Source organism: Sus scrofa, chromosome 10, assembly GCF_054392235.1.
Source record: "Sus scrofa isolate SSC_HxYL_T2T_F1_AM1 chromosome 10, Sscrofa_HxYL_maternal_Yorkshire_Landrace_v2.0, whole genome shotgun sequence".
Classification (NCBI taxonomy): domain Eukaryota; kingdom Metazoa; phylum Chordata; class Mammalia; order Artiodactyla; family Suidae; genus Sus; species Sus scrofa.
This window is the reverse complement of record NC_139392.1, coordinates 86,432,581-86,454,055: the sequence shown is the minus strand read 5'-3', so window position 1 is coordinate 86,454,055 and position 21,475 is coordinate 86,432,581. Positions and strand designations below refer to the sequence as shown.

The following is a 21,475-nucleotide window of genomic DNA, read 5'->3' as shown; positions in this document are numbered from 1 at the left end:
CAAGAAATGGCAAAAAAAGACAAAAAAAAAAAAAGTATACCTATCTATAGAAAAGAAACAACTCATGAATTTGGAGAACAGACTTGTGGTTGCCAAGGGGTAGGGAGAGGAGGAGGGAGTAGAATGCACTGGGAGTTTGGGGTTGGTAGATGCAAACTGTTGCATTTGGAGTGGATAAGCAATGAGATCCTGTGGGGTAGCACCGGGAACTACATCTAGTCACTTGTGATGGAACATGATGGAAGATAATGTGAGAAAAAGAATGTCTATATATATGTGTGACTGGGTCCAGAAATTGACAGAACATTGTAAATCAACCATAACTTTTAAAAATTCGTTGTAAACGTGTACCGTACGGATTTTAAAGTAGCAAATGAGGATTAACCAAGGGTTGAAACCAGTATCTATAGGAATATCGAAGCATTAAAAAATTTAGATGATTAGACCTGTGTTTTAGAAGTGTTCCTTTTGGTTTTCCTATAGAATTTTAAGAAGTTAAAATCTATCTGTTCTTTATAGAAAACTATAACAAGAACTATCTTAACAGTTTATAAAAAAATACGGCACTCACGTGGTTAAAATCACATTTCAAAAATTAACTGTTAAGGTAATGCCCTGTCATTTTGTCATTCCTCTCCTCCCATCTCCCTTGCATATTTTAGGTACATTTAAATTAAGATAAGCAGTTCAGTTTTATCATGGTAAAGAACTAGTGGTTAGTTGGAAGCTAAGGTACTAATATTTTAAGAAATTGAGTTATAATTGGCCTAACAGTGTATTAGTTTCAGATATACAACATAATGATTTGGCGTTCTGTATATTTTGCAAAATGTGAAATTCTCACTTTTTTTTTTTTTTTTCTTTTTTGTATATTCTAGGGCCATATCCGCAGCATATGGAGGTTCCCAGGCTAGGGGTCGAATTGGAGCTGTAGCCACTGGCCTATACCACAGCCACAGCAACTCGAGATCCGAGCCACATCTTCAACCTATACCACAGCTCACGGCAACGCTGGATCCTTAACCCACTGAGCGAGGCCAGGGATCGAACCGGCAACCTCATGGTCCTAGTCGGATTCGTTAACCACTGAGCCATGACAGGAACTCCAAAATCCTCACTTTTAAAATAAATTTGAATTGGCTTCTTATTATGAAAGCACTTCATGTACACTTTGTACTTTTATATGTTTTTTAATTCCTCAAAATGAAAAGTAACATGTATTTGATGTGATAATGTTAGAAATACTACAGATAAACAGCAGAAGAAATGGGCACCCACCTCTGGGAAAGAACCGCTGTTACACATTCTCATAATTATCATCATGTTATGTTTTCTTATGCATGTTTTAAAACATGAGCTTGTATGTATGTAGTTTTCTGACTTTTTTTTTGGTCTTTTTTTTTTTTTTTTTTTTTTTTAATTTTAAGGCTGCACCTGCAGCATATGGAGGTTTCCAGGCTAGGGGTCGAATTGGAGCTGCACCGGCCGGCCTGTGCCACAGCTGTAGCCACTCAGGATCCGAGCAGCTTCTGCGACCTACACCACAGCTCACGACAGCGCCAGATCCTTAACATGCTGAGCGAGGCCAGGGATCGAACCTGCGTCCTCATGTATGCTAGTCAGCTTCGTTTCTGCTGAGTCACATTCCTTTATGACCTTTTTTATTATTTAAAAGTATACTGTATTGTAGAAGTTCCCGCCATGGCTCAGCATGTAGCAAACCTGACGGGCATCCGTGAGGACACAGGTTCAATCCCTGGCCTTGCTCAGTGGGTTAAGGCTCTGGCATTGCCATGAGCTGTGGTGTAGGTCGTGGATGCGGCTTGGATCCCGCATTGCAGTGGCTGTGGCTTTGGTGTAGGCGGGCAGCTACAGCTCCGATTTGACCCCCAGCCTGGGAACCTCTATGTGCTTCGGGTGCGGCCCTAAGAAGACCAAAAAAAAAAAAAAGGGTGTACTGCGTTGTGAATGATTTTCTCTCTTGTAAAGAGTTCTTTTATTCTTTTACCATACTTATTTTTTTTAAGTTAACATCTTCCATTTGGTGGGGATTTTATTTTATTTTTTTATTATAGTTGATTTGCAATGTTCTGTCAGTTTCTGCTGTACTGCAAAGTGACCCAGTCGAACACACACACACACACACACACTTTCTCATATTATCCTCCATCACGTTCCATCACAAGTGGCTAGATATAGTTCCCTGTGCTATACAGCAGTACCACATAATTTTTTATTCTTCAGGGTATATGGATTTTGACACATTTTTCATTTAGAATTTAAAAAGGAGTTGAGGAAAAATGTTTAAGGATAAAATGAATTTTTTAGTAGAATTCATAAGTGAATTAGCATTTTTTTTTTTTTTTACTAATTATTTGGGCTGTTAAACTAGGGAAAAAAGGGAATCTTTTCATTTTTTAAAAAAATTTGGGGTTATAGTTGATTTACAATGTTATGTCAAATTCTGCTGTACAGCGAAGCGACCCAGTTATACATATATATAAATCTTTTTCTCACATTACCTTCTAGCATGTTCTATCGCCAGTGATTGGATGTTGTTCCCTGTGCTATAAGGTGGGAATTCTTTAAAACAAAGAATATATTATGTAGAACACAATATATTCTACATAGTATATTTCACGTAATATATTCCACATAATTATGTAGCTGATCAAGGACATAAGTCTTTCTCAGGAACCATTAGTCCCTGGGGATTTGGGAGTTGTTAATGAAATCTGAGAGCTTTCACAGCAGCTCTGGAACCCCAGCCCCTGGGAGAGGCAGGTCCACACGTGGTTTGGTCGTTTGGTGCTCTTCCGCCCCGACTTGGTTTCCCAGCTTCTGGAGCCTTGATGTCCTCGTGCGGTGAATACCGATGATAATAATAGCACTTTCTTATAGAAAATTACCGCAGAGATTAAATGAGCTGGCGACTGGGAACACTTCCTATCGTGCGTGATCCCCAGTCCAGAGGCGCGCCCTGCCTTTTCACCGGGTCCCTGTGTGTTGCCGTGGACATTACATCTGTTGGTGCCCAACTGTCCGTGGCAATAAAAGTTCTTATTTTCTGAGGATTTTTAGTCAACCACCTTATTCGTATTGCTGCTGTTTGTGGTACAGATCATCCACCATTGCAGAGAGTTCCCACCTACTCCCACATTCGGGGAAATTTAAAAGCTTTTCGAACTCGATTTTGCTTGAATTGCTTAAGACAGCTTTAAAACTCATTTGGTTTTGCCTGTGTCTCTGGACCGCCTGTTTTGCTCGTTCTGTAGTTGTTGGGGTTCCCCGGGGTTCTGTCCCCCGCACGAGGTGATCGCGCCTGTCCCTTTCCTTGACGCGGCGCTTTCGCCGGTGGCATGACGGCTCCCGAGGACGGTCTTCAGCTCCGCCCTCTCTGCGGTCCCCTTGCCCCTTCTGCTCACGGGACCTCTGTCTGTGCCTGTCCCGGGACGTCTGCAGCGCTGCCCCCAGGTGTGGTTAGCTCCCGTCTCTTCCTCACCCCGCATCCCTTGCTCTTCCTTCTGTCTCAGCGAATGGCATTCGCATCACTGTGCAGCCAGTCATCAAAGCCCCCCAGTCATCCAGCCTCTTTCTCCCTCATCCCGCCCTTCGCGTCAGGCACCAAGTGGCACTGACCGTGTGCCTAGCCAGCCCTTGGCAAAGGTGGGCCTTTAGTAAGGATATGAACAGTTGTTCAGGAAACAGGATTTTTAGAAGCAGTGTATTTAATGAGAGAATGAATAATTTTGTCAGTTATTTTTTAAATGGGATGTGGGAGAAGAATAACATTCTGTGGCTCGCAGTGGCAGTGGCAGCGGCAGTGGCAGTGGCAGCAGAGAACTAGACTTTTGGTTCAACCACAGAGAAGAACACAGTAAGAAGTGCTGAGCAGCGGCGCCCTCTCCTCTTCATTTGGAATCTCAAGTTAGACACTTTGAGATACAGTCCTGGCTTGATCACTGAATGGGGTCTTTTCTGGGTCTTTCTTTTTTTTTTTTTTTTTTACAGGAAAAGGGAGATTAGAGTAGCCCATAGGGTTGTTCTGGGGACAAATGAAATACCATTTCAGGGTGCCTTAGCTGACGTCTACATACGTAATAAACATTCATTGAATGTGAGTGAGTTTCCTGTTTCTGGATGCTTTTAGTAGAGCCTTGCTCTCACTGTAAATATAAGTAATGTATATGCATAAACGGACCCCGTTAAGCAAAGATTCAGTTGCCTTTTTTCTCTCTCAAAGATTTATTCATTGTACGGATGATTCTCCAGACCCGTGTATGGAATATGAGGTAAGACTCTGGCCCTTACGATCTTGATAAAGTCGATAATCCTAGATGGGGCTGTATTGAGAGCTGCTCTTTATTCTTAAGTGAAATGAAGCAGATTTTTTTGGACTGATTTCTCTGGGAACCTAGGGCCATGGAATTTTTTAAATTTATGAAATATGTACATAATATACATATACACATACAGTATGTGCATAGTATACAACATACATATTTTATAATAAGGCATCTTTATATTCACCATCCAGCTTAACCTGGTTAAGCTTTTTAAGCTGGTTTATAGGAAAATAGTCAAATCACCATTTACCATTTTAGTCCAGTGGGACCTTTTCATTTTTTATATTGTTAACTCATTTTATAGATTACATACAGAAGAGCATAAGGATAGTGAAAACTCCTAGAAACAGTAGCAGTTCCCACTGTGGCACAGTGGGTTAAGAATCTGACTGCAGTGGCTTAGGTCATGGCAGAGGCGTAGCTTTGCTGCATGGCCAGGTTCAGTGTGTTGAAGGCTCTGACGTTGCCATAGCTGTGGCATAGGTCAAAGCTGCAGCACAGATTCAATTTCTGGCTCGGGAACTTGGTATGCTGCAGATGTGGCCATTTAAATAAAAAAAGAAAGAAGCAGTAATAGGGTGTTCCTATCGTGGCACAGCAGAAACGAATCCAACTAGGAACCATGAGGTTGCAGGTGCGATCCCTGGCCTCGCTCAGTGGGTTAAAGATCCAGCATTGCCTTGAGCTGTGGTATAGGCCAGTGGCTACAGCTCCGATTTTGCCCCTAGCCTGGGAACCTCCATATGCCTCGAGTGCGGCCCTAAAAAAGCACACACACACACACACACACACGAAAGAAACAAGGGACACTCACCAGTAATAGGCATTTAAACAGAGCAAAACCCAAATTTTATTCCATCTTTTTCTGGGTTGAAGGTATACACCACACAAACACACACACATACACACACACACTCTGGGTTGAAGGTATACACCACACACACACACACACACACACACACACACACACACCGGAAAAGGGTGGTGTCCTTGGATGCGCTAGTTGTTTTTTTTTTGTGTAATTTCTTCATCTTCTGTTGGCTTCTGCTCACTTCCGTATATACACATGCTTGCAAAAGTTGTCCTCTGACTCACTGCAGCAGGTAATGCTTCGTGTGTTGACATATCTTCTGTGATAGGAGGGAACAGTTAATTTACTCTTTACCAAGCTACCAATTAACTATATCTTTTAGCACTCTTAATCGAGAATTTTTTTTTTTTTTTTTTTTTTTTTTGGTCTTTTTAGGGCTGCACCTGTGGCATATGGAAATTCCCAGGCTAGGGGTCAAACCAGAGGCTACAGCTGCTGGTCTACACCACAGCCACAGCAACACCAGATCCTTAACCCACGGAGCGAGGCCAGGGATTGAACCTGCGTCCTCATGTATGCTAGTTGGGTTCGTTGACCACTGAGCCATGACAGGAACTCCAGTAATTGAGATCTTTACTTATTATTTGTAAGGGGTATATGATGTATGAGTAACGTCATTAAACATTTTTTATTTTTATTTTATTTATTGATTTATTTTGCTTTTTAGGGCTGCACCCGAGACATATGGAGGTTCCCAGGCTAGGGGTCGAATTGGAACTACAGCTGCCAGCCTACACCACAGCCACACCAGATCCCAGCCGTGTCTGTGACCTACACCACAGCTTACAGCAACACAGGATCCCTAACCCACCAAGTGAATCCAGGGGTTGAACCCGCAACCTCATGGTTCCTAGTCAGATTCAATTCCGATGCGCCACAGTGGGAACTCCATAAACCTTTTTTATAACATTATATGTATATAACTTATTCATATCTGTTGTTGCACTGAACAGACATTAAGCACTTGCTGTATCTTATTATTTTGTCTTCGAAACACAAAAATGGAAAAAGTGGTTTTTCTAGTCTTGCCCTGCAGCATAGTCTTTGTTGAGATGTCATCATTTATCCCCAAGATTTATTTCACTAGCAGTTTGCTCTTTTATTGCTTTTTGGCTAATATGCCATCATCATCGTCATGTTCGTTCATGCAGCTTAAAACCCAGTTTTAAAAGCCTAGGAGGTGCTCCCACTGTGGCGCAGTGGATTAATGATCTGGCTTGTCTCTGGTGGCACTGGTTTGATCTGCAGCTTGGTGATCCCCAGCCCAGGGCATGGGTTATAGCATCCAGCATTGCCACTGGTGTGGTGTAGGTCACAGCTGTGGCTTGGGTTCAGTCCCTGGCCTGTGAACTTCCATATGCTGCGGGTATACCCAAAAAGAAGCCTAGGAAAGTGAGAGTAATTAAAATGAAAAAAAAGTTGCAGGCAGTATCCTATATATCATATATTCCTATCTGTGTGTATTTAAAAAAATATATACACACCTTGTATGTTCATACATTCAGAGAATACCTCTGGGAAGATAGACGAGAAATGGACAGCACTGGTTCCCTGTGAGGTGGACAGAGGGACTGGTTGAGTGGGGGAGGGAGACTCACCTCCCCCCCCCCCGCCCCCACTTTTTTTTATCTTTTCAGGGCCATACCTGCAGCAAATGGAAGTTCCCAGGCTAGGGATCTAGTTGGAGCTGTAGCCCTGGCCTACACCACAGCCACAGCAACACTGGATCCGAGCCGCATCTGTGACCTACACCACAGCTCATGGCAACACTGGATTCTTAACCCACTGGGGAGGCCAGGGATTGAACCTGAATCCTCATGGATACTATTTGGGTTTGTAACCGCTGAGCCACAACGGGAGCTCCCAAAGAACATTTAAAAACAGACTCAGAAGCATACATTTGTCAACTATACTCTTTATAAATTGGAGAAATACATGAATTTGCACATATTAAATAAACAGTTACGGTTAATAAGACCCATTTATGGCCTGGCTATAGGTAGAACTGTTTTGGAAAAGTGATGGAAGGGTTATAGTGAGTCTTCACATTGAGCCGTAATAATTTTATTGGAGTATTACAGGAATAATGCCCAAGAAATAGCAAAAAGACAAAGAAAAAAAAAAAATCAGACTAGGAACTCCTCTCGTGGCGCAGTGGTTAACGAATCCGACTAGGAACCATGAGGTTGCGGGTTCGGTCCCTGCCCTTGCTCAGTGGGTTAACGATCCGGCGTTGCCGTGAGCTGTGGTGTAGGTTGCAGACGCGGCTTAGATCCCGCGTTGCTGTGGCTGTGGCGTAGGCCGGTGGCTACAGCTCCGATTCAACCCCTAGCCTGGGAACCTCCATATGCCGCGGGAGCGGCCCAAAGAAATAGCAAAAAGACACACACACACAAAAAAAAGGAAAGAAAAAAAAATTCAATAATGGCAATTGTTAAGATAGTCTGGACATAAAAATGTCTATTAGACTAGTCAATATTATCTTCTTATGTAGTTGTATAATATATATATTTTTTTCTTTGTTTACAGCTCGTTCTTCGAAAATGGTGTGAATTAATTCCTGGGGCTGAGTTCCGATGTTTCGTCAAGGAAAATAAGCTTATTGGTTAGTGTTGTTTTTTTAAACCTTTGGAAGTTGTTAAGACAAACTTTTTTTTTCCCCCGCTTTTTAGAAAAGCCATACCTGTGGCATACGGAAGTTCCCAGGCTAGGGGTCAAACTGGAGCTGTAGCTGCCAGCCTACACCACGGCCACAGCAACGTGGGATCTAAGCCACATCTGCAACCTACACCACAGCTCACGCAACGGATCCTTAACCCACTGAGCAAGACCGGGGTTTGAACCCACATCTTCGTGGATCTTAGGTTCGTTAATGGCTGAGCCATGACGGGAACTCCAAGACAAACTTTTGATGGAAATAAATTACTTAGTAATTAAGACAAGCATAACAATGAGTTTTTATGTCAGATGCTACCTCTAACGAGCTGGCACTGACTCTCTGGAATGCTAAGGATCCTGAGGCCATATTCTGTTTCCACCGAAAACAGTCTTGTCAGTGAACATGTTTGTCTGGATTCCAGAGATGAAAGTGATGGTCTTTGCATTCCCAGTTCAGGACATGTGTAATACGACCTGCTTTCTCTTTGGGCCTTTCTTCAGTATGACTAGCAGTACACCGCTTAGTTTAAGCATCATAAAAATCCAGGTTTTGAACCTTTATGTCTATTCTTGAAGCACTGTTTATTATTCTAGCGAGAGAAAATATGCAAAAACATTAAGTGCATTACTTTAAAAGCCACCCATTTTCTTCCCTCTCAGGTTACTATTTTGTCTGCTACGATTTTTTTCAAGTTAAATATTGCAGATAATTGGCTCTTATTTTGTCTAAGCACATTTTCCATGAGATGAAATTGATCTTCCACCAAGAAAAGTGTGGTTTGAACAAAATCAAATCAACATTGCTTGTTTATTGACTGTGATGTTGACGTTTATAACTTACCTAAAACACGCTGGGCTGGGCTGTTGGAATTTGTGGTGCCATGAGACCTCCCTGAAAGAAACAGGGCCGTATTCGGTACAGCTCACGAAGGGAGACCTCTTGGCCTGTGCTTGGGAAATTGGACGGCAGGCCTTCTTTCAGAGCAGGGCCCTTTTTCCTCGGCCCAGAGCAGATGGAAGCACTTCTTACAACTTCTTACACTTCCCGTTCGTGTAGTTGGAGTCCTTTCAGCGAATCACTCTGACGAAAGGCATGTTTACTTTTCCATGACTTGAAGCATCAGGCCTGTGAAGGCAGGAGGGCATGTGTGAACAAGGGGCCGAGACGCTTCTGTGAAGCTTCTGTGAATGCCGTTCGGACGCCGAAGACGGGTGCCGAGGGCTCCTGTGCGTGTTTCCAGGGAAAGTGGCTAAGAAGGCCTGGTCTCAGAGAAGAAGCAACTGACTGTGTGTGCAGCTTTCATACTGCTGCTTTCATTTTTTATGTACCATCTTGAGGGCTTCGAATTCTTTCCATTGTTTTAAATCCAAACAACTCCCGTGTCTAATGCGGGACTCATGGCCCTCGGGGTCTTTGGGGTTCCCTCCCTACAGCCAGATGAACCCCTGCAGCTGAGGAGGTTTCCATCCGTGTAAAATGCTGACGGGGGTTCAGTGCCACTTTCCTCTGATTGGCCTTCTGATCTCCTTTAATGGTTCCCGCAACAAGGGGTTTAAATCGCATTTTGGTGCTTTTGAAAAGGATAGCATGCAGTAACACAATATAAAATATTTTCTCGTCAGGTATTTCTCAGAGGGACTACACACAATATTATGATCATATTTCTAAGCAAAAGGAAGAGATTTGCAGATGCATACAAGACTTCTTCAAGAAACACATACAGTATAAATTCTTAGATGAAGACTGTGAGTATTTTGTTTTTTGACTCTGAAATGAAATGAAACGGACAGTGTTGACTGAACTTTATTTCACGGCGGTGCATGTTTTAGAACTGGATTCAAAACACTGCTTTTTTTAAGCATTTTACTATAGTAGAGTATTGCTGATGGGTTGGCATGGTAATTTGTACCTTATTTAACCAGACAGTTTAAATTCTGAGACAGTTCTCTCTGGTGTCATTTGAGATGTTTTGTTACACATTTCAGAGGGTCTGTCTACAGACCACCAAATGCTTCTGCTATTAGGACTCAGTTAGCCAGCTGACCGATCTACTACCTTTCTAGATATTGAATTTGAATGATCAGATAGCAGCAGTTACAAAGTAAATATTGGTGCGTTGTATTTAAGAATTAAAATTAGAATTATATTATGTAAGAGACAGGGTTTTCATGCATCATCAAATGGAGATCTGCTCTGGTTTACATTTTTCTACTTGCCAAGCCTGGGCTCTGTGACAGATTTGACTCTTAAAAAAGATCAGTCGTGCTGTAAACACAGCTAGACTTTATGCTTTCTGACTGCGGTTCTTACCGCTTTACTCCCCATCAAGTGGTGAGTGAGTGATGTTCCTTTCGTGCGCCTTATAACCTATGACAGGGAACTGGTGTGATAATATCAGTGTTTGGTTTGAATTTTTAAATATAAGGGATTATGGCTGAGGATGGAGAAAAGGAAAACAAAATTATGTAAGTAGAAAATTGCAGGATGCCTTTTTATGTTTGCAGTTTTGAGATGAAGAAGCATGAATCCCTCAAGGTCAGTTCTATTCTGCTGTCTGAGTAACTGATAATAGAATGCATTTTAATTTTTAAAAGGAGGCTTCTTCGATCATGAAAGTGGTAGTTTGTTACTAACTTTGAGTTTTTTCTCCTTTGCAGTTGTGTTCGATATATATAGAGACAGTAGGGTAAGTAGAACTGATATTTGATACGCTTTAAATACATAGGCATTCTCTCTGTGAAGGGCTCACTGCTCAAAAAAATATTTTCTGGAATCAGCTAAGGTGTTTGGAATGCGCAGTGGTCAGGAATCTCCTCTTAGGAGTTCCCACTGCGGCACAGTGGATTAAGGATCCTGCCTTGCTGCAGCTGTGGTATAGGTCACAGCTATGGCTTGGATTTGATTCCTGGCCTGGGAACTTCCATATGCTGGTAGTGCAGTCGAATAAATAAAGAAATCGTTTCCTCTTAAAATATCCTTAACACTAGGAAACATGATATATTGCATCATCATGTGTCACAAGGTCAGGGATTATTAATTTACCACGTGGTTAAATGGCCCACCTGTGTCCCCCTTTTCCCTTTTGTTGGGGGTCTGGGCCCTCTTTGAATAGTCCAGGTTGCACTCTTCAGTGTGGCCAGGAATTTGTCCTCTACTGCTTAGATAATTGTCTTTCGTCACCTGAAAGACCTTTAGCAGTGATTTGAGCCACTTGTACCTTTAGACAGAAGATGAGGGTTTGAGTGGCTTGTATTTATTCTCTACTCTTAAAGTGATGGAAACTTCCGTAATGAAAAAGAAAACAAAAGCCTGACCTGGTTAGTCCTGCAGCAGAGATGTCCCTACATGCCGTCTCAGCAGAGACATGTGGGGCGCTCAGTGTCCTGCGAGCGTGCGCACTGACTGAGCTGTTAGGACGGCAGGTGTGTTTCCACGTATGTGGCCCGTACGTTTCCTGTCGCTCATATGTCTCTCGTTCCCTCGCCACGCACATCATGCCTCAGTGTAGGGTGATGGTGATGGCTCCGAATCATTTTTTTGAACAGCAGGATATGGCCCGTAGGGTCCTGTCCCCAAGTAACTGCTGTTTCCTCCCTGCTCTCCGGCCAGAGGCGTCACTTACTCTGTTTTCACCTCTTAGTCTTGAAGGGTGATGGCATCTGTTAAGAGCTAGAGGAGTTCCTGTTGTGGCGAAGCGGAAACGAATCCAACTAGTGTCCATGAGGTTGCAAGTTGGATCCCTGACCTCGCTCAGTGGGTCAGGGAGCCAGCGTTGCCCTGAGTTGTGGCGGAGGTCACAGACACGGCTCGGATCCTGCGTTGCTGTGGCTGTGGTGTAGACTGGCAGCTATAGCTCCGGTTTGACTCCTAGCCTGGGAACCTCCATATGCCGTGGGTGCGGCCTTAAAGAAAAACAAAAAGGAAGAGGAGCTGTAACCTGAGATGTGGTACACGAGAGGCACGTTACCTGGCAGGGGTTCATCTTGGTGGAAACAAACCGTAGGGAAGGGGTAGGGAGCCAGTGCCAGGGGACAGACAGAGACCTGAGCTGGTGGGTGCCCAGGGCTCAAGTCTTGTCTCTGCTTCAGGCAGCTGGACTCCAGCCCTGCCATTTACCAAGAGCCCGTCGTGTGTTCGATGCTGTGCTTCCAACCAGATGGGCTCTAGACCTTCAAGGAGCTTGTCTTTGAGCCTGAACCTGGCAGAGTGGGCCTGGTAGCAAGCAGGGTCCCTCCTGCAGTGAGGGAGTGAGCCAGCCGCTCACCCTGAATGTGCAGCTCAGAGGAGCTCTGTTCTCTCTTAACTCAGTGTCTCCCTTGGTCCATACAATCCTGCAGGGTATGTGTCACTTGTCCCCGTTGTGCAGATATCAGATCCGAAGCCAGTTATCCTCTAATGCAGTTCTATTTAGTGGCACTTGAAAATTTGGGATTTGCCAGGATGTCTTGATATTTCCTGGGCACATGCCCAGGTCTGCTGTGGTTCCGGAGAGCCAGTAGGTCGGTGCAGGTGCGTGGCTTGCTGTGAGAGTGATGGAAAGGTCTTAGGTGGAGTTGAACATGGACCCGAGTCATTACTGCTGCGACCCGGCGGCATTGAGAGCCGTCGTGCGCTTGCGCAGTGGGAAGGGTGCCAGTGCCCATGTCCCGACGGCTCTGAGAAGGGATGTTGGCCGTGATGTCAGACTCCTCTGCGTTCACTCGGCGGTTCTTCGACATCGTCCGGAGGGTGTCATTTTATGGCCATTCTCGCGAGAAAACGACCTCTTCTCTCCCGGTGGGCTGTTCCTGAAAGCGCAGGTGGAGTGTGTTTGGGCTTGAGGACGCTTGGACGTGTCTGTGCTGCGCAGGTGAACTCAGTGTTGAGCGAGTCTTGCTGCCCGTGTGTCACAGCCACGGCCCACCCATCCAGGAGGTCTGGAGCGAGGCCTTGGAATATGCATTTTAAGAGGCTCCTCAGGAGGTCCTGTCGTGGCTCAGTGGTTAACAAACCCAACTAGTATCCAAGAGGACGCAGGTTCGATCCCTGGCCTCACTAAGAGGGTTAGGGATCTGGCGTTGGTGTGAGCTGTGGCGCAGGCCGGCAGCTGTAGCTCTCATTCGACGCCTAGCCTGGGAACCTCCATATGCCTCGGGTGCGGCCCTAAAAAGAAAAAAAAAGGCTCCTTAAGTGATGATTACGCGCAACTAGAATTTAAGGTAACCACTGCAGACACTTGAAAAATGAGTTGAGCCCCTTCAGGTATTCTTTTCGGTTCTGTTTTGTTATTCATTTCATTGCTTTGGGGGATGAATGTATCTTCTCTTGAATCTTTGATGTTGAGGATGGATTTGCAGCTTAGTTACTTCCTTTATTTTCTCATGTGTGATTGAGAAAATACAATTTCTTTTCCTTTTTCTTTCTTTTTTTTTTTTTTTTTTTGCTTTTTAGGGCTACACTCGCAGCATATGGAAGTTCCCAGGTGAGGGATCGAATCGGAGCTACAGCTGCTAGCCTTTGCCACAGCCACAGCAACGTGGGATCTGAGCCATGAATAAAACCTACACCATAGCTCACAGCAACGCCAGATCCTTAACCCACTGAGTTAGGCCAGGGATCGAACTCCCATCTTCACGGATACTAGTCAAGCTCGTTACTGCTGAGCCACAATGGAGACTTCCAAGAAAGTACAAAAATATGCAAAGTATTCTGTAGCTATTTGTTTGCCCTTATTAACTGTTGTTATTGTGAAAATATAAGTCAAAAGGTCTGGGTCTCACCCCTGTGCCTCTCTCTGCACTGGCTGGGCTTAGACTTTTGTTTAATTTTTTTTTTTTTTTTTTTTTGGTCTTTTTGTCTTTTCTAGGGCCTCTCCCATGGCATATGGAGGTTCCCAGGCTGGGGGTCTAATTGGAGCTGTAGCTACCGGCCTACACCACAGCCATAGTAATGACGAATCCTTAACCCACTGAGCAAGGCCAGGGATCGAACCTGCAACCTCATGGTTCCTAGTCGGATTCGTTAACGACAGGAACTCCCTTCCAACATTTCCTGATGCAAAAACAAGCAACAAACTTACTTTTTTCCTCTTTCCTACACAAGGGTTAGCAGATGATACACACGTCACCTGGCTCTTTATGCTTTTTTTAAAACAGCGTATCTTGGGAAGCTTTCCAGTGTCCTGCGTGGGGGTGGAGCATAGTTTTTCATTTTGTGTATGTACTATATAGATTTATTAGACATTTCCCTATCAGTGAGGGTGAACGCATAACTTCATTCTTGTCTTTTTTTTTTTTTTTTTTTTTTTTTGTCTTTTTGCCATTTCTTGGGCCGCTCCTGTGGCATGTGGAGGTTCCCAGGCTAGGGATCCAATCAAAGCTGTAGCCACTGGCCTACACCACAGCCACAGCAATGTGGGACCCGAGCTGCATCTGCAACCTACACCACAGCTCATGGCAACACCTGATCCTTAACCCACTGAGGAAGGCCAGGGATCGAACCCCCAACCTCTTGGTTCCTAGTCGGAGTCGTTAACCACTGCACCACGATGGGAACTCCCATTCTAGTCTTCCACAGACTGAGCTGTAGTGAACACCTTGTAGTGTATCTGGTGTGGTAGGGGGGGTGTGGGTGTGTGGGGGGTGTTCGGGTCTGGGCTGAGCTCTTTCAGTGAGTAGATTCCCTGTCACTGATGTCATGCCCCAATGCCTGGCAGTGTTTGGTGCCTAGAGATAGATCTGGGGGCGTGAGGGGGCAGTCAGCAGGTATTAGAACAGTCAGCATGACCACTGCTGTTTCTCAGGGGCTGCCTAAAACCAGAATGTCTCAGGATGTCTTGTTCTGAAGTGTGACCTGAAAAGCCTGTTACAGGTATAAGATCCTCATCTTGACAGTTTTATGCCTGATTACAGCCGTAACTAGTTTGTTTTTCTTTAAACTGGAGGGTGGCGTCTGAACAACAGGACATATTCTGCCACCTATCAGTTTTTTTTCAATAATATGGCATATTTTTAGTTGGTAGAGCTAAATAGTCTGATGTAACAGGTGCGATAGTTTTCTTTCTTTTAAAAATGAGATGGTTTTCCAGATTATAAAAACTCAAGTAGGAAGGGTTTAAAGGTCAGAAAATACCAACATTGTTGGAATAACACCCCTTCTGTCAGAGCGCTCTGAGAGTCACCCCAGAGAGCAAAGCTGACCTCACACCAAGGAGCAGACTGATGGCTGACCCTTAGCTCGCATCATCGGGAAGGTCCCAGCAGGTGCCACGCTGAAGGAGAGCACATCTCAGGTGCCAAGAAGGGATTGCGGGGTCTCTCCTGGAGGCTGCAGGGACCACGAAACTTAGCCAAATGGTGTGTGGTGGAAACTTCCTCCACCGGTTCTTTGCCACATCCCAGATGTTTGTACTTTGAAGCGTGTCCTCAGAAGCGGTTGCATCTTTCTTACAATTTTCCTCTAGCCCAGACCAAAAACAGTGCTAGATCCTCGTCATGCTGGCTCGGCAGTCTCGTCCCTCAGGCATCTGTAATTTTACACACGCATGTCCGATCAAGACATGATTGCTGTATGTTTACAGAAAAAACTACCAACAACCCAATGGGACAGTTATCTGAATATCTCATTGAGAAAAATCCTTGGGAAGAGAAACGCTTTGAAGAGACATTTATCTAGTAGATGTCACGTACACCTCTGTGATCAAATGTGTTGGCTTTAATTTCCTGGCAGGATTTCAGCGTCCCCAGCTCCTTTATGGCAGCGCTCTGCCCCTTTGTACTCAGACGTGCTGTCTCTAAACTCCAGCCAGGGCAGAGGTGTTTTTTCCCTGGGGCTGAACCTATCACGTTGCCCATCGCTACTCCCAGGATAGGAGAGGGCGGTTGTTTCTTTTCAAGGTTGATGTGGTTTTTTTTTTCATTTCCCTTTCATGTGCCATCAGGCTCTGTGATGCAGGGAAACCAGTTGTTACCTTGAAATTAAAGATGGCTGAGCATTTTATTTTCTTTTGTATGTTTTTTAAAAAGTGGAGTTCCTGCCGTGGTGCCCTGGTGCAGTGGGTTAAGAGCCTGAGGCGGAGGCCCTGGTTGCCGCTGAGGCTCGGTGTCAGTCCCTGGCCCAGTGCAGTGGGTTAAAGGATCCGGCATCGCTGCAGCTGTGGCATAATTGCACCTGCTGCTCAGGTTCAGCTCCTGGCCTAGGAACTTCCATATGCTGTGGGTGTGACCATCAAACTTAAAGTAAGATTACATTTTAAAAAAGCAAGCCTTTGCAGCAGCCTCACCAGCATCAGGACTGGTGTGAGAACTGCAGGCTTCCTCATGACAGGTGGTTGAAGACACCCTTGAAAGCGCTCCCGTCCTGCTGCTTGGCTGGGACCCTCTTGGGAGCTTTCCCTTCTCCCTGCATGGACTGTGGCGTGGAATTCTCACGTGACTGGAGGCAGCTGTTGGCATGTCTGTCTTGGCTGGGGTCTCTGCCAGGTCTCTTCTCTGCCTTCACGGGCGCCTTCCCTTTGGGTCTGTGCCTCCTCGGTGTGAGACAGGTGGCCCCTTCTCAGATGGGCCTGCAAGCACTGTCTTTTGAAATAAGTGCCACCATATATATATATATATATATATGTATATATTTTTTTTTTTTTTTGCTTTTTAGGGCTGCACTCGCGGCATATGGAGGTTCCCAGGCTAGGGGTCGAATCGGAGCTGTAGCCGCCAGCCTGCACCACAGCCACAGCAGTGCGGGATCCGAGCCGCATCTGCAGCCTTGGGTAGAATAAGATGATCTTTCTGACCAGCCAGATCGCAGGCCTTGTTTAATTTCACACGCGCTCCTCTCTGGACTGCAGGGGAAGGTGTGGCTGATTGATTTTAACCCATTTGGTGAAGTCACAGATGCACTGCTGTTTACTTGGGAGGAGCTGTTATCTGGGAGAAGCGTCAGAGGTGACTTGAGCGAAGGCGAAGCTCCGGAGCAGGTACGTGGGGGGTGGACACGTGCGCGATTGTTCTGTGGGTGCTCACACAGATGTCCTCGTGGACACTGGGCCGTGGCCATCAAGAAAGCTGTGCGGTGGCTTCATTCACTTAACTTGAATGAAATGATAGATTTTTTTCTGGTTAGTTTTCTTTGTGTTGGCCCCCCTGTCTTGCCCACCTGGGAGGATTCGGACCCTGGCTCAGTTCACGCGTCCGTGTCTTCTGGCCCAGCCCCAGGGCGCTGCCCGGGGACGGGGCACGTTGCCCAGATGGGAGCTCGTTAGAGTCATGACCCTGACTTAAAAAGGGGCCTTTTCCCTGACTGTCCTTTGTTGTCCTTGGTCAAGGATGCTCCAACCTTCCGCTGCACCAACAGCGAAGTCACAGTGCAGCCGAGTCCCTACCTGAGCTACCGGCTGCCCAAGGACTTCGTGGACCTCTCAACGGGGGAGGACGCCCACAAGCTCATCGATTTCCTGAAACTGGTAAAGCTTGTGTGCACTCTGGACACCAGCCGTGTCTGCTTTCAAGTTGACTTTTTAATATTTCATTTTGGTCACATACCACATAGCCTTCCATTCGATGATTGGGAATTAAAGGGGCGGAATTACTGAGTGAGGTTGTTTTATAACGACACGGCAAGTGAGCTGAAGGAATAATTTATTGATTAAAACGAGAGAAAATATTTTTATGACATGTACACTTCCGAATAATTTTCCTAACACCTCTCATTTGGAAGAAAGTATGTACGTACAGTTGACGCTTAAACAACCAAGGGAAAATCCACGTGTCACTTACAGTGGATTCAGCCAGTGTGGACCCTGCAGCGCTGCGGTACTTACTACTGAAAAAACCCACATATAGGTGGGCCCATGTGGTTCAGGTCCATAGTGTTCACGGGCCGCCTGTATCCTGCAACAGCGCCGAGAGGTCAGAGCACTGGCATGGTTCCTCCGGGGGGGGCCTAGGTGTTTGTCTTTGTGTTTCTGTGTGGGAATATTTGTCCATAAAGAAGAAAGAGAAGAAAAGATTCCAATACCTGAGGATCATGTGCCCAGGAGCTGGTGTGATCAACCACTCTAATGAACCACTTCAGGCGTGTTTTTGTCATGATCCTTTTCAGCCACACCTTTTGCCAAGGGCCTCTGGAAAATTATACTTGCTGACAGAAAAAGTGATCTTGGCTGCACAAATATCCCAATTAGAATGTGCTGTTTTAATGCCTCTTGGTTTCCTTTAACAGAAGAGAAATCAGCAAGAGGATGACTGATGAGTGTGCTAGCGCGCAAGGCCGAGTTCCAGAGGAAACCACCGCTGCTGCTTCGGGAGGCCACGCAGAGTCCACAGCCTCCTATTAACCCGGTTGGGGGTGGGGGGCGCGGCGGGAAATCAGTAGCTTTTTATATTCATGTATAAAGCGGGGGGAGAAGGAGGGACTTTGCTACTTGTACAAATAACGTAATAAAGAGATCTTAAACATAGGAAGCCATCCTCTCCCCATGATCAGATGCTTTCAGTGGAATGCTTTGTTCTTTTGGCTCAGTCTGTTTAGAGTTTTCTCTCTTTCTTGGGCTTTTTTTGTTTGTTTGTTTTTTCATACCTGTCAGGTAGCTGAGCAAGTACTATTTGTTATACAGAAATTTTTGTTTGTTTGTTTTTTGGGTTTTTTTTTTTCCCAGCTGCACTCACAGCATATAGAAGTTCCTAGGCCAGGGATCAAACCCAAACCACAGCAGCAACCTGAGCCGCTGCAGAGACAACATCAGATCCTTAACCCACTGTGGCATAGCAGGAACTCCGAAATGGGCTCCTTCCTAATCATTACGTTTCCATTGCAAACTGGAACTTTATATTATCATAGAAAATATTTTTCCTCCTTTGAGGATTTTCATGTTATTTTTCTACCAGTTTAGCTTCAGTTTAGGTATAGTTAAAATTATACAGACGTCTCAAACTGCCAGCCATGAAAATTTCAGTAGCATACAACCACCTTGCTATGTATTTGTAAGACTCTCACAGGTTTAATTGTAATCGGGCCTTTTTAGCAAATATTGGGATTCTGAGAGAAGTGGGTTCACTTTTTTATTTTTATTTTTTTATTTTTTAATTTTTAATTTTTTTTTTTTTTTTTTTTTTTTTTTTTTGTCTTCTTGCCTTTTCTAGGACCGTGGAGGTTCCCAGGCCAGGGGTCTAATCAGAGCTGTAGATGCCAGCCTACACCAGAGCCGCAGCAACGTGGGATCTGAGCCACATCTGCAACCTACACCACAGCTCACGGCAACGCCAGGTCCTTAACCCACTGAGCAAGGCCAGGGATCGAACCCGCAACCTCATGGTTCCTAGTCAGATTCATTAGTCACTGAGCCATGAAGGGAACTCCTGGTTCACTTTTTTTAGGCCACCGCTTTAGTAATTACTCTCCATTGTCGTAATTGATGATGATGTTATCAGTAGTGTCTTATTTACTCAGCACTGACCAGGTGCCCACCACTCCGCTGAGTGCTCTTTGTGTGTTATTTTACATCGTGGAGCAGTGTAAGGAAACAGATGCTGCAGTTTCTCAGGGTCTCTCTCTAATGTGATATCAAAGATTATTTTACTGGGCTCAGCATCAGGGGGCCTGCAGGTGCTCCCATCAAGCCGCAGCAAAAAGTGGGGCAAAATTTCCCCTTTCTGTGTGGTTAAGTCCGTTGACGTATAATGATGAAAGCTATTTCTTTATAGGTTATCTCAAACTGGATTTTTGGTGGTTTCTCAGTTGCAATCACTTGATATTAGTATTGTAAACACAGGAGTTCCCGTCATGGCTCAGCAGTTAACGAGCCCAACTAGTATCCATGAGGACACTGGTTTAATCCCTGGCCTTGCTTAGTAGGTTAAGGAAGGATCCAGCATTGCCATGAGCTGTGGCGTTGGTCACAGACTTGGGGTCGACTTGGAGCTGTAGCTGCCGGCCTACATTACAGCCACAGCAATGCCAGATCTGAACCGAGTTTGTGACCTACACCACAGGTCATGGCAACAACTGGATCCTCAACCCACTGAGAGAGGCCAGGGATCAAACCCACAACCTTAAGGTTCCTAGTCAGATTCATTTCCGCTGTGCCACAATGGGAACTCCTAAATTATGCTTTTATGATGTTGGCATTACCCTATGCTTTCTTTGAGGGCCCCTCAGGTTTGTGCTTGAATGTAGCGAGTGGATGGATACATGTGTGATTCCTTAGTCCGGTTCGGAAATCCTGCCTTAGGAAGAGAAGACGTTGCAGCGGTTGACGTTGGGTGATAAACTTGTCTCCTTTGTCCTGCAAGCCTCCGATACAGCCAGCTCTGCCAAAAGTTCTGTCTAAAGAAGTGTCATTTTCACTCTGGTGGCACAGGTTCCATTCCTGGCCCAGGAACTTTCATATGCTGCAGGTATGGCCCCCAAAATGTGCCATTTGGATTTGCATTTTCTGAGTTCATGAATCTTTCCCATCTACTCAGCCGTATTTCCCTTTTTGGTAACCGAGGATCATGTCTGTTAAAAAGCATGCTTAAGTGCCTGAATTTTTTGGCTTATATCTGTTTTCTTACCTATAAATTGGGAGAATGATGATCAGGAGCTCATGCTTCTGTTTAAATGAGCTGACCCATGCAAAGCTTTTCATGCAGCGTGTCACACACGAGCCCCCAAGAAATGGCAACCGTGATTGTCAGTCTGCTTTGCAGACCCCTCTCTATTAAAGACAAGTTCTTTCTTAACAGAACCAACATAATTTTGAGTCGAAAGGGACTTCTTAGATCATTCAATCCAGTTTCTTTTTTCTCCCTCTCCTCTTTTTTCATACCTTCCTTCCTTTTTTTTTTTTTTTTTTTTTTTTTTTTTTTGTCTAGGGCTGCACCTGCAGCATATGCAGGTTCCTAGGCTAGGAGTCAAATCAGAGCTATAGCTGCCAGCCGACACCACAGCCACAGCAACGCCAGATCCAAGCTGTGTCTACGACCTACACCACGGCTCACAGCAACACCGGATCCTTAACCCACTGAGCAAGGCCAGGGATTGAACCTGCAACCTCATGGATACTAGTCAGATTCGTCTCCACTGAGCCATCATGAGAACTCCCCCTTCCTTTTTATCACAGAGGAAAAAACCACTGCTCAGAGAAGTTAAGACTTATCCAAAATTGTAGCAGAATCAGGATCGCAAAAGAACTTCTAATCTACTGTTGTTCTCTAAGGATTTTTAGCCAAGTAATTTTTTCTAGGTAAGTTTCAACCAGGACATGTTATTTTAATGATGGAATTTTCAGAAAAGAATTGATTTTTAAAATAAAAGCAAGTACAAATTTATTTCACACATTTTGTATGCAGAGGAATCAAAAATATCAATTACAGAGAAATGAAGAAATAGCTGTCTTTGAGATTAATTTCATGTTTGCATTAACCCAGGCTGATCTTAAGAAGTGACGTAGCCATTTTTAAGCATTTGAAAGATAGAATTCTCGTTTAACGGCACATTTTATTCATGTGTTGTCTTGGCTCATAGAAAACAGTTTCATAAGTGTGCTAAGAAAATAAATAATGATAAGCTCACCACCCATGCCCATAGTTAGGTCTGTTATGTGTACACATTAAGAAGGGGCTTGAGAGAGGACTGTAAAGTGAG

The 21,475-nt window shown here is 44.8% G+C and overlaps 1 protein-coding gene across 6 annotated transcripts in view; it reads left to right on the top strand.

Annotated features, from left to right (window-relative positions):
- CDC123 (cell division cycle 123) overlaps positions 1-18,330 on the top strand; it is a 47,266-nt gene extending 28,936 nt beyond the window's left edge. The window contains exons 7-14 of one of the 6 annotated variants that reach the window (XR_014817062.1): positions 4,244-4,292; positions 7,747-7,822; positions 9,499-9,621; positions 10,534-11,669; positions 13,370-13,426; positions 16,561-16,826; positions 17,175-17,312; positions 18,071-18,312. Coding sequence is in view for 2 of the 6 variants with exons in the window: in NM_001243823.1 (NP_001230752.1) it covers positions 4,244-4,292; positions 7,747-7,822; positions 9,499-9,621; positions 10,534-10,562; positions 16,698-16,826; positions 17,175-17,312; positions 18,071-18,097 (571 nt within the window). In the remaining 4 variants the exon portion in view is untranslated. 6 annotated transcript variants of the gene reach the window in all.
- The last annotated feature ends 3,145 nt before the right edge of the window (positions 18,331-21,475 follow it).